The sequence below is a fragment of the Odocoileus virginianus genome, chromosome 7 (assembly GCF_023699985.2).
Source record: "Odocoileus virginianus isolate 20LAN1187 ecotype Illinois chromosome 7, Ovbor_1.2, whole genome shotgun sequence".
Lineage (NCBI taxonomy): Eukaryota > Metazoa > Chordata > Mammalia > Artiodactyla > Cervidae > Odocoileus > Odocoileus virginianus.
In genome coordinates this window covers 5,727,069-5,740,708 of record NC_069680.1, presented here as the reverse complement: position 1 = coordinate 5,740,708, position 13,640 = coordinate 5,727,069, and the positions used below count along the sequence as shown (strand labels likewise).

Sequence of the window (13,640 nt, the reverse complement as noted above, 5' to 3'; positions counted from 1 at the left end):
GACCCTGGGAAGAGATTGGGGGTAACTAGAACCATTGGTGAGTATATCTTCTTTTGTCATCAAGAATTTTTTTAAGGTATTGTTTAGTCCTGTGAATGAGATGTAAATGATAGAAAAAGGGCTCCCTGGAGTGACTTTGGGCAAGTTACTTAATAACTTTTTGGCCTCAGTTCTTTGTTTTTAAAATGTGACTTGGCCTTTAAACCTGAGTAACTAGACAAAGTAGTCTTAATGTTCCTGTTACCCCTTGAGTAATTCTGATTGAATTTATGTTTTCAGATGATTATATTTAAATGGTGTATTTTAGATGGCTAGATATTCTTATCTGAGTTGCTTACTATGTAATTTCAGTTTAGCTTACATTTATGAAACATATTCTTATTTTAGACATTGGCTCACTGATTTTTATTTATGAAAAACTCTTAATTGAATTCCAGGTAAGAAAATGCTGACTGGTTGTTTATTCATTAACATTTCAGTTCTGTTCAGTCTCTCAGTCGTGTCCAACTCTTTATGATCCCATGAACTGTAGCATGCCAGGCCTCCTGCCCATGACCAGCTGAGAGTCCACCCAGACCCACCTCCATCGAGTCAGTGATGCCATCCAACCATCTCATCCTCTGTCATCCCCTTCTTCTGCTCTCAATCTTTCACAGTATCAGGGTCTTTTCAAATGAGTCAGCTTTTTGCATCAGGTGGCCAAAGTTATTGGAGTTTTCAGCTTCAACATCAGTCCTTCCAGTGAATACCCTGGACTGATCTCCTTTAGGATGGACTGGTTGGATCTCCTTGCAGTCCAAGGGACTCTCAAGTGTCTTCTCCAACACCACAGTTCAAAAGCATCAATTTTTTGGTGCTCAGCTTTCTTTATAGTCCAACTCTTACATCCATATATGACCACTGGAAAAACCATAGCCTTGATTAGACAGACCTTTGTTGAGAAAGTAATGTCTCTGCTTTTTAATATGCTATCTAGGTTGATCATAACTTTCCTTCCAAGGAGTAAGCATCTTTTAATTTCATGGCTACAATCACCATCTGCAGTGATTTTGGAGCCCAGAAAAATAAAGTCAGCCACTGTTTCCCCATCTATTTGCCATGAAGTGATGGGACCAGTTGCCATGATCTTAGTTTTCTGAATGTTGAGCTTTAAGCTAACTTTTTCATTCTCCCCTTTCACTTTCATCAAGAGGCTCTTTAGTTCTTCACTTTGTGCCATAAGGGTGGTGTCATCTGCATATCTGAGGTTATTTATTTTCTCCTGGCAATCTTGATTCCAGCTTGTGTTTCGTCCAGCCCAGCATTTCTCATGATGTACTCTGCATATAAGTTCAATAAGCAGGGTGACAATAGGAGCCTTGACGTACTCCTTTTCCTATTTGGAACCAGTCTGTTGTTCCATGTTCAGTTCTAACTTGCTTCCTGACCTGCGTGTAGGTTTCTCAAGAGGCATGTCAGGTGGTCTGGTATTCCCATCTCTTTCAGAATTTTCCACAGTTTATTGTGATTCACACAAAGGCTTTGGCATAGTCAATAAAGCAGAAATAGATGTTTTTCTGGAACTCTCTTAGATACCTATTTATTAGACACTAAGGATTCAAAGAATATAATAGTCCCTACTTTGAAAGAATTAGTCTGGTGTTAATAAAACAGGCAAGGAACTGTACTATAGAATGATGAGTACTGAGAATAATTATCTACAGAGTCCTAGGGGGAACACAGAGGAGGGGGTGGTTGATTACCTCTCTTAAGCAAAAGTGGGTAAACGACTTCATGGAGAAGGAGATACTTAACACTGGGTGAAAATATAAGAAAGCCTGTTGGGCATTAAAAGATTGGCGGGCTAGAGATGAAAACACTGTCAGTGGACATTTATCAATGATTTGTCCAGTGATTCTAAAATTAGTGTTTATTATTTAATTTAGGATTTTACATTTGGCAGTGCATTTAGATGACTATGGGATTCCCTGGTGGCTCAGATGGTAAAGTGTCTGTCCGCAGTGCGGGGGACCTGGGTTCGATCCCTGGGTTGGGAAGATCCCCTGGAGAAGGAAATGACAACCCACTCCAGTACTCTTGCCTAGAAAATTCCATGGATGGAGGAGCCTGGTGGGCTACAGTCCATGGGGTCGCAAAGAGTCGGACACGACTGAGCAACTTCACTTAGATGACTATTCTAGGTGAAGTGGTTCAGTGAAGGGTCTTGGTTGTGTTTGCATTATTATGCTTAAGGTTTGTTCTTATTCTGGTTCTTCGCCTCTCCAGTTTTACTGTAAGAATTAGTGTTTTGTAATCAAAACTTTTTGTGCCCTTTCTCTGTTTTGCAGCTGATAGTGAAGACAGTACTGTATCAATCCAGATAAAGTTAGAAAATGAAGGCAGTGATGAAGATATTGAAACTGATGTACTCTATAGTCCACAGATGGCTCTGAAGTTAGCTTTAACAGAATGGTTGCAGGAGTTTGGCGTACCTCATCAATACAGCAGTGAGTTTGGCCTTTGTAAGAGGGTTGGGTTAAGTTATTTGAGACATAAAGAACATTTGTGATGTCTTATTACAGGCCCACCAAGCAAAATGAAATTTAGGAATCTAGAGAATAAGGTTTTTTAAATTTTACTTTTGGCCTTAAATAGATTTTATCTTCTTGGAATGCTAATTTGCCTTTTAAATGTTTTTTTTTAATAGTTGTTCAAAGATACAGATCTTCAAAAGAGAAGAAAATAAATAGGTGTTGCCATATTTATGATCTGTGTTTCCCCTCTCTTCCCTTCCTCACCTCCTAGTGGTTTAGAGAAGTGGCACTTTTTCTTAGGGCTCATATTATTTGAAATCTCAAATTGAGGCTTATAGTTACAGATATGATAAGTAGAAAACATTTCTGTGGATCTTACTTGTTCTATTTCTCATTCTGATTATCTTTCTGGCAATTTGTTTTTATAGGCAGGCAGGTTGCCCACAGTGGAGCTAAAGCAACTGTAGTTGACGGGGCTCCTCTAGTTGCAGCACCCTCTTTAAATGCCACAACTGTAGTTACAACTGTTTACCAGGAGCCCATTATGAGCCAGGGAGCAGCCTTGAGTGGTGAGCCTACAGCCCTGACCAAGGAAGAAGAAAAGAAACAACCAGATGAGGAACCCATGGACATGGTGGTGGAAAAACAGGAAGAAACAGACCACAAGAATGACAATCAAATACTAACTGAAATTGTTGAAGCTAAAATGGTGGAGGAATTGAAACCAATGGACACTGATAAAGAAAGCATCACTGAATCAAAATCCCCAGAGATGTCTATGCAGGAGGATTGCATCAGTGATATTGCCCCTATGCAGACTGATGAACAGACAAACAAGGAGCAGTTTGTGCCTGGTCCAAATGAAAAGCCTTTGTACACTGCAGAACCAGTGACTCTGGAGGATTTGCAGTTACTTGCTGACCTATTCTACCTTCCTTATGAGCATGGACCCAAAGGAGCGCAGATGTTACGGGAGTTCCAGTGGCTTCGAGCAAATAGCAGTGTTGTCAGTGTCAATTGCAAAGGAAAAGACTCTGAAAAAGTGAGTATACTTAATATACTTGCTTCTCTGGCCTGGATGGATCCCCATGCTGATGATATGGAGGAGGTCTTAAATGAGAATTGGCCACATCTTAGAATGTGTTCTGTAAAGTAGGGTACAGACTCTGCTGAATCATGCGCTTCCATAGTTTGACCTTACAGTAGTTAGGAATGAAGGAAGGTCAAAGTTGATGAACATTTTAGGAATATTTGGGGAGACTTAGACTTTTATTGCGTATCTTTAGAAGTTTAAGCCCTGTGATTCTTTAATGTTGAGGGTAAATTTGCAGGTACTTGATAACATAAACTGCTTAGTTCATAACTGTGCTTTAGATTATGTTTTTAAACTTCCAGTTTTTTGAGTGTTGTTATTGATCCTCAATAGATTGAAGAATGGCGGTCACGAGCAGCCAAGTTTGAAGAGATGTGCGGACTAGTGATGGGAATGTTCACTCGGCTCTCCAATTGTGCCAACAGGACAATCCTTTATGACATGTACTCCTATGTTTGGGATATCAAGAGTATAATGTCTATGGTGAAGTCTTTTGTACAGTGGTTAGGTAGGTGCACCAGGAATAATCTCTTCTCAGATATATTGTCCCTTAAAAGAAAAAAAAAATTATCCCACAGGGAGAAAAACATTTAGGGAATTGGTGAATTTCCAACTGTGTTTAAATTCCTTGCCTAGATTTCAAAGGTGTAGCTGTTGTTACAGACTTGAGGTGCAAGCCTCAGTAAACATATCGAGCACATTGATTTTTCTCCCTTGGGCTAATTCAGCATAAATATCTTGAAAATGTGTTAGAAAGTACTGACTTTAACTTGCTCTGACTGAATGCTTCCTGGATGGAACCATGTATACCACTTTTATCTGATTTGGAGATGAGACTCTATGAATTGTGACTATGTGAGCTCTCTGCTGCTTGCTGTGTCTTGATAACATTAATGCTGTGTTTAACAGAACAATTGCTGAAATGACCTAAGGGGCCTGGAAAGAGGAAGCCATCCTCCCAGCCCTGTGCGCATGCGAGCTTTAGTGGTAGGCTATTCTGGTGCTACCTGGTATTATTTCATAGGACTTTTTCTTTATCCCTCTACCAAGTAATTGGTTTAGCAGGGGATAAAAATTGCAAACCCCTGAAAATGTTGCTTCATTAAATGGAAGTTCTCCAACAGTGAACTTTTTTTTTTTTTAAAGTTCTCAAGCTTGGTAAAAAGCACCAGCATGGCCAGGTTTCTCCAGGGAATCTCATTTCACTTTCAGGTTTTCAGTCCAGGTATAAGGAATATGTAATGGACTTATGCATAGTACACAGCAGGCAGCAAGGCTAACTGACATGTCAATTTTCATAGTAGTCACAAACACTATGATGGGTTACATAGTCTTGGTTGTGAAATAGAAATATGAAAAACACTGTGAGCTTACAGTTACTCAGGAGTGGTAGCAAAGAGATTTCTCACTTTGTGTATATACTTTTAGATTCTTAAATATATAAAAAAAAAATTTCCTTTGATACAACTAATTAGCAGCTAAAAATAGTCTGATTGTTAATTTGAAAATAGAGGGAATTCCCTGGCTGTCCATTGGTTAGCACTCCACACTTACATTGCAAGAGGTATGGGTTCAATCCCTGGTTAGGGCACTACCTGCAGGGCATGGGCAAAGATAAAAAATAAAAAAATAAATTGGGGAAAAAAAGAATATAGAGAACTTTGGGTTCCTGTATATATCGCACAACAGGTAGAAGAGAGAATTGTGACCTCTTCCTGTTAAAAGGCTCCAGGATACCTCTTCTGTGTGATACTTGTCTGCTTTTAGGCTTAGGAAAAAAACCTCTCTATTGTTTGTTGGGTGGTGGCATTTGCCTTCCAGGGGATATATTAACCTTTATAGGGATCGAAGTCTTAAATTTCCAACCTATAATCCAGATTATTGGGTTTGAGAAAATGTTGCTTGAAACATTGGCTACTTAGCTTTCAATTCAAAAATTATTAAAAACTCTTGATTATATACAGTATTGCTGCATTTTCCTCTCAGGCTTTTACCTCTATACTGTGCAGTTCTGGAGGCAGCTTTCCCTAATTGTATATAGCTGTCATACAGTCTCAAGGTCAGAGTATCTTAGAAGTTTTAAGTAATCATCTTGGCATCCACATAGCTTCCACAACAGCTCACTACAAAATATTTTTATGGTTCTGTAGTAATTTCAGGGAGTTACTGATTAGAACCCTTTGTTTTCCTCCAGTCTCCACTCCAGCTGGCATTCAGTCCTTTAAAGAATGTGGCTATGCAGTACTTTTGATTACTAACGACTTCTATTATCTTCTTCCCCATTGTGTACAGATGGGAGAATCCTCAGCACAAGTTCTACTACTATTGGATGGACAGCGGCAGATGTTCACAGCGCGTCATGATTAATTAGTTTAAGTTAAAAGGTTCTGTGAGGTAGCTCAGGTAGATTTAAGGGCAGTAGGCATGAACTGAAGTCACGTTTGCGCAGCGACTGAGGCATTAACCATGTTTTCATTTATACAGCTCTTCGTACATGCAACTTTTTATTGTAATAGTTGGAAGTGCTAGTTATGTTGTAGTCTCAAAGTGGGGGTTAGGGGAAATTGGCCGTTCCTTAAAGTTTGAGTGGTATAGTTTTTTTCCTGCAGTGTAAATTTACACTGAGCTATGGAATGGGGCAAGTTCTTTTCATAACCAAAATTTTTACCCTATTTCATATTTATTTAACAAATACTACATTTTATATATATATATATATTTAAGTACCCCTACCCCTGAGAAATGACAACCCTGGATATAATCTCTTAATGGGTCTGAATTGTCAGCAAAAAAATTGGTTTGCTTTGGGACTGTCTGACTAGCACACTATATATTGTACTGATGAGACTGTTAACTTGAACAGGAGGTAGAATGCTGTCTTCAGTTGGAAAAGAACTATATTGCGCTGCTTTATCTTGTCAGAAGACTAGGCAGGTGATTGTGATCACCTCCAAATTATCTTTTAATTTTTCTCTTATTACTAGCTTCCTTAATTGCCTATGGAAGGCAATTATAATTTGCTTTTAATTCTCTCTCATTATTAGGTTCCTTAATTGCCTGTGGAGTGGGTTAAGTGGTGACCTTAAATGCAGATTTTTGGACCTCAAAGCCTGCCACTCCATGTATGAGCTAAGTGCACCACAAAGATAATGGTTGCTCAGAGGAGCCAGATACTGTCATACTTTTAAGAAAAGTATGTTTTAGTTCTGGACAAATTAGGAGCATCAGTTGGCTCTCTTTAGTTCTCAGAATCTGTCAGACTGGTATTGTTACCAATTCAGCCAAGTCTGAATTTGAATTGTCCTTGTCAAAAAAAGTACTCACTGTGTTTCATTGTCAACTTACTGAATAATTTCTTTTATTCTGCTGACCTTAGTTTTCTGACAAGATTAATCCCTTTTCTCCCATTTTTCCCTTCCCTGTACCCTTCCTCAAAATGTAAAATGTGACTTCAGACAAGTTTAATTCCTTTATGGGCTGTGATAATAAAATGTGTCATCAATTTCACTTTATTTCACTTTAAAGTTACTGTACTTTTGGTAAAGAGGAAGCAGCTGCCTTGATTTTTATAGCTGTACCTAGGGAATATAGAAACGTGACTTAGACAAACTCGACACTTTCCTTCCAATAATTTAATAAAGGGTGGAACTCTTTAATTAGAACAATGATTATTCATTAATCAGAGGAAGGAACGTCAGTATTGCAATTCCATTACAAGTTAAAAAAAATTATTATCACAGCCTTGTCCTGAAACCCTGGATTATTATTGTTAGAGAGCTGTTTCCACAGTGTTTGTTAGTTTGTTGGACGTTTGAGACCCCAGGAAATCCCCTTTCTCGTAACATTCTCCGCTTGGATCTGATCTCAACAGGGTGTCGTAGTCATTCTTCAGCACAGTTCTTAATTGGAGACCAAGAACCCTGGGCCTTTAGAGGTGGTCTAGCAGGAGAGTTCCAGGTATCAATATGAATTCACAACTGAATTGACGTTTTCTTTGTTTTATGAGAAACCTTATGTTGCGCATCAGATGGCTGGAAGGATTGGTCTGCCGAAGGCTTTCTAGTCCCAAATTCAATTTAGTTACATAGCTGGATTTTAAATCAAATTTTCCTCCTCTTTCGCAGTAATTTCTGAAGGAGATGCTGCCAATTCCCCCCCGCGCCTGCGAAGCGCAGCGGCTCTAGGTATACACTTCACATTGTTTCTTTGCAGGTCGCACAGCATTTTAATCTGCGCCCGCAATGCACAATGCGCGCATGCTTGTCTGCCAGTGGAAACTCCATGAGCAAAAAGAATAAATAATTATGCAAGTGAATGGTGAAAGGGTTTTGAGATATTTTCCCAATTATAAGTAAATTTTGTACTTGAAAGAACAGTCCAGGAATGAAAATTTAAACAAAATGCAACTTTTTTTGGTGTTGGAATTTTGTTCATGGACTTTTCAGGTGCTCTACTTTTCTCCCCCCAACAGGTGCTCTGCTGCGCGCAGCAAACTGAAGCGCATTGCTTTGGGGATAAAGCGTCTCCTGGACAGATAACCCTCTTCAGACCAAACCTCTCCTCCTGACATTCTGTTCTGCCATCTTTTAGTAGAGAGATGGTCTATATAAGATTGGTTTAAAAAAATAGATTTGTCATAATTGGAATAGATTTTTTTTTTTTTTACTGTAAATTTAAATCCCCAGTAGTATGCCACTAAAGCTATGTAACTCAGTTTGGGTAATTTCGATTCAGAAGCATTCCCCTCCCTCAGCAAAGAGGTGTTTATATTAGTAAAGCATAGTGCACCCCTCTTCTTTAGGTCTGCCTGCAGTAGCCAGTTAATGTTAAGTTGGTAATCTGCAGTGCACACTCATTAAAAGAAGAAAATGTCTTCCCAGCACTAATCTGTCTCCCTTTTTTTTCTTCCTACAGCGTTTGCTGCCAATTGATGGGGCAAATGACCTCTTTTTTCAACCACCCCCACTGACTCCTACCTCCAAAGTTTATACTATCAGACCATATTTTCCTAAAGATGAGGTAATTGTCTACCTGCCAACTTGGAGTGTGGTTATGGTGAACACTTAATACTTTCTTTTGAACTCCCTGATGAAAAAAATCATTTTTATGTCTTAAAATACAAACTTTAGTTGGAGAAAGTTAACTGAAACATTAAACACGGGCAGTTTAAGGAAGAGCCTAAAGAGTTTAGACTCAGCATCTTGTGCTTAGTTTTTTAATTATTTATTTGTTTGGCTGCTCTGGGTCTTAGTTGTGGTATGTGGTTTCTTCAGTTGTGGCATGTGGGAGCTAGTTCCCTGGCCAGGAATCGAACCCAGACCCCCTGCATTGGGAGGGTGAAGTGTTAGCCACTGGACCACCAGGGAAGTCCTGTGCTTTGTTTTTATCAGATGAAATGTATTCAGAGTTGGATTCCTGAACAATTTCTGTGTGATATGTTGTTCTAGCCTGATGTTCTCCAATAATATTTTCTGCAGTTTGTAAGGTGCTTCCAGGCTGTTGATAATCAGCTACAGAAAAAGGCAAGCCTGCTTAAGGAAAATCACGTTTTAAATATTTTGGATGTATAGAAAGCTGAGAGAGACTCAGCCTCATAGTTTGCTGAATTCTGAAGCCACTACTTAGTGCCTAAAACTATCCCGTGCAAGGCAGTTCTCACTGTTTACTATAACTGTGCTGTTTTCTACTGATTTTACAAATATGACTCAGTAAATAAATATTTAACAAAGCAGAGGTGCTGTTTATGACAAGTCAAACATTTTGTTATTCCCTCTTCTAGAAGTCCTTTATGACTTATGAGTCATATTGTCAGAGTCTGTTGCCATTTTTCTTGATGTGTTGTTTAATTAGATTGTATTTTCAGGCTTCCGTGTACAAGATTTGCAGAGAAATGTATGACGATGGAGTTGGTTTACCTTTTCAAAGTCAGCCTGACCTTATTGGAGACAAGTATGTGATGAAGTATTTGTTGGATTTGGGAGTAGACATTTCAAAGGCAGGATTATCTGGTTGTGGGGAGATGAAGACTAGAAATACAGATACAGTTCTTTAGAAGTCCTACTTTAGTTGTGATAAAATCTGAGTTATTAATATGTATAAATTTCCAATTTTTATTTATGTCAAATGTAGTTTCCACACATTGTCATTTGAGTGCATTGGGCTTTATTATATCACTGATTTCTGAAGTTTTATGTTAGTAACTTAACTCATCTGGTTTCTTTTCTTCTGAGCAGGTTAGTAGGAGGGCTGCTTTCCCTTAGCCTGGATTACTGTTTTGTCCTAGAAGATGAAGATGGCATATGTGGTTATGCCCTGGGCACTGTAGATGTGACCCCCTTCATTAAAAAATGTAAAATTTCCTGGATTCCCTTCATGCAGGAGAAGTATACCAAACCAAATGGTGATAAAGAACTCTCTGAGGCTGAGGTAATACACAGATTTAGAATTAAACAGTGGTAATTTTTTAAGAAAGTAAAGTACTTATTAAAATAAAAAAGCAAGCAGATATATCTTAAAATCCCAGTGCTTTCTAAATTTCTTACAGAGAAGAATTCTTAGGGATTATTCTTACTGGCATGGCATTTTCCACTGTTTCCAACATTTTTTTATTTGGAGCTGTTGTATTACTTTCTCAAGTGAAAGCACAGTGTTAACAATGAAAGAACCTTCTTTTTTCCCTTTCTGTTTTGAAGCAGCAGACTTGTATGTTATGGTTTCTTCTTTGGGTACTCAGGGCAAGTTGAGTAATTAAAAATCTCATTTGTGTGCTGATGAAGCTAACTTGCTCTCTCAGTAATGCGTTTCACATGGTAGTATGAGTGAAAGTCGCTCAGTCGACTCTTTGTGACCCCATGGACTATATAGTCCATGGAATTCTCTGGACCAGAATACTAGAGTCGGTAGCTGTTCCCTTCTCCAGGGGATCTCTCCGATCCAGGGATCGAACCCAGGTCTCCTGCATTGCAGGCAGATTCTTTACCAGCTGAGCCACCAGGGAAGCCCAAGAATACTGGTGTGGGTAGCGTATCCCTTCTCCAGCGGATCTTCCTGACCCAGGAATCGAAGTGGGGTCTCCTGCATTGCAGGCAGATTCTTTACAACTGAGCTATCAGGGAAGCCCTCACATGGTAATAGGAATGAACAATAAAAAGTTTCTTCTGCAGGATAATCTTTACTTAAACTCAATAAATACTTTCAGAGAATTCAGAGAATATACTTGGACTTATATTTGTGACATTGTCTGTTTTCTTCTGAATTGCTTCTCCCCCTTTTCTGAAATTCTCTACCCCTCTTCCCCACACCAGTGTACTCAAATTCTATTACTATTTTTTACCTTTTGCCTCTAGCTAGATGGCAGTGTAGTAAGAGGCTAGTTTGGAGTAGGCTCCCTTACTTAGAATTACATCAACATGACTGCAGCATGCTGGTGATTGAGCTGTTGATGTGTTGCTTTTCCATATCTGATGGTTCTCAGCCTAGGAACATATGAAGAATAACCAGTGTGTCTATTACCAACTTTTTTTGGTAAAAATTGTAAAATATACATAAAATTTACTATTTTAACCATGTTCTAGGGTATAGTTCAGTTGTATTAAGTACATTCACATTTTTGTGCAAGCAGTACAAACTTTAAAAACATTGTTTTATTGTGAATTATTTAGTTTTTATTTTGAATAATTTTAGATGTACAGAAGTTACAAAGATAATAGAGTTTAGGTATACCCTTCATCCCACTTTTTACATTTGTCCTTGTCTAAGAAACCAACTTCGGTGCATTATTGTAAACTCTTCACCTTACTTTGAGTTTTTCCATTAATGTCCTTAATCTGTTCAGGATCCAATCCAGTATACTTCATTACATTTAGACAAACTTAAAAAATGAAAATGTGTCAGCCAGAATTATAAGCTAATTGATTTTGCATGTGGTAATTTTCCCATTACCAGAAGAGTTGTTATTGAATATTGCTTTCTTTTTCCTGTTTCTGAGTTCTGTAGTTGGGATATGTAGATTCATAATGAGTAGCTACTGAAAGTCAAGAGATTCATCCTAATTTTTACAGAAAATAATGTTGAGTTTCCATGAAGAGCAGGAAGTACTGCCAGAAACTTTCCTTGCCAATTTCCCTTCTCTGATAAAGATGGATATTCACAAAAAAGTAACAGATCCAAGTGTAGCCAAAAGCATGATGGCTTGCCTTCTCTCTTCACTGAAAGCCAATGGTGAGTAGATATTGTGGAGTTGCTGGTATTTGGGCTAGGTGGGGACAGGACTCTTATAGAAGTGAATTTACATTCCCTTCACCATGTACGGTTTTGCTTCTGAATTAATGCTGCAAGAATTGCATGTGTATTAACCATTGAAAAATGCTGCTCTTTTATAATATGAATGCTTATATTAAGCCCCAGTTAAATGAGAAGTAAATGCATGAATTTATATTTATTTTTCCAGGAGATTTATAAATGATAGTTGAAAATTAAATGAACCTTGGGAAGACTTCATTTAGGAATGCAGAATTGCTGATTCTTTCTCTTGAGCTTATTACTTAAATCTTTAAAAATACTTTGCCGTACATTCAGTTCAGTTCAGTCCAGTCACTTAGTCCGACCTTTGCAACCCCATGGACTGCAGCACCCCAGGCTTCCCTGTCCATTACCAACTCTCGGGGCTTGGTCAAATTCATGTCCATCAAATCCAACAACCTTTTAAAACTAAAAACTTCTTAGTCTTTGGGCAAGACAAAAATGAACATACGGAAGCTGAGCACTTGTTAGAGAATTGTTGATGAATGAGAATGCACTTTGTTGCATCTTTGAATCATTTGGTTCAGTGGTGTCCCCTTTGTGGGATAATTGAAATTATTCTGTCTGAGGAAAGTATAATTCTCAGAAGTGTTGTGCTTGAAATTGAATCGTACAGGTGTGAGGTATGTCAATATAAAAAACACATTCTGGTTGTGTTGACTTGTGACGTAGGTTGGAATAGGCTCTGCTCTGTGGGTCCTTCAAAGGTATTTTGTGTGTGTGTGTGTGTGTGTATAATATTCATATGTCCATGTATACATATTACAATTATATGTCAGCAGAGCTGTTGTTTGCCTTGAGTTTTATTCCATCCAAGGCTGGTGCCAGGCCCAACCCTACTTAGCTTCTGAGATAAGACAGGATTGGGCATGTTCAGGGTGGTATGGCTCTAGACACTGAGGTTTTTGGACAACTTCTTTGCTAAAAGATACTCTTTCTGGGGAAGAGTTTTTACTTGCTGTTCAAAAAAAATTTTTTTTGATGTATATTTGACAAGGGTTGTCTGTATTTAAGGTGTACAATTTGATGCCTTGAAATACATTGTGAAATAATCACCATATTCAAGCCAGTTAGCATACCCATTAACTTTAGGATAGTTATCATTGCAACAGTGATGAATATTAATATCCATTGACTTTATATAAATTTTAAAAATTGTGAGAGATTTAGGGACTGGTATAGATAAGCTCCTACTGTGATCTATTTGAAATATATGAAGATTAATCACAAGTTCATAATTCTACTAATTCAGTAACATTTATATTGTGAATGTTTTGTTTTTTTCCCTAGGGTCCCGAGGGGCTTTCTGTGAAGTGAGACCTGATGATAAAAGAATTTTGGAATTTTACAGCAAGTTGGGCTGTTTTGAAATTGCAAAAATGGAAGGATTTCCAAAGGATGTGGTTATACTTGGTCGGAGCCTGTGACATTCGCTGGCACTATGAACTGTTGGAAAGTCTTAACTTCACCTGGTGGGTGGTGGTTGGGGTCTTCATACAGCTCAGCCTCTGGAGCGGCAATGAATCAGCCAATTCAGATTGGAAACAAAGAGAACTGTAAAACTCACTCATCATACTTAGAGATACTTACTCACTGGTTGGAAGAAGATAATACTGCTGCGAATCCTGTAGGAAAGAGATTTGGGCCTCCTTGTTGGGTTTTGTGTTCGGTGCCAGGACCTCTTACATGGGCTTATAGGGAGGTGGTCTTCAATAAATGTAGTCAGCACTGTT

The 13,640-nt window shown here is 38.4% G+C and overlaps 1 protein-coding gene across 2 annotated transcripts in view; it reads left to right on the top strand.

Moving 5' to 3' along the window:
• OGA (O-GlcNAcase) overlaps positions 1-13,640 on the top strand; it is a 25,561-nt gene extending 11,921 nt beyond the window's left edge. For both annotated transcript variants that reach the window (XM_020897814.2, XM_020897813.2), the window contains 9 exons: positions 2,328-2,486; positions 2,942-3,555; positions 3,940-4,114; positions 7,478-7,563; positions 8,521-8,625; positions 9,470-9,555; positions 9,840-10,032; positions 11,667-11,826; positions 13,198-13,640. In XM_020897814.2, the coding sequence (XP_020753473.1) occupies positions 2,328-2,486; positions 2,942-3,555; positions 3,940-4,114; positions 7,478-7,563; positions 8,521-8,625; positions 9,470-9,555; positions 9,840-10,032; positions 11,667-11,826; positions 13,198-13,334 (1,715 nt within the window). In that variant the 3' untranslated portion in view covers positions 13,335-13,640. The remainder of the gene's footprint in view (positions 1-2,327; positions 2,487-2,941; positions 3,556-3,939; positions 4,115-7,477; positions 7,564-8,520; positions 8,626-9,469; positions 9,556-9,839; positions 10,033-11,666; positions 11,827-13,197) is intronic.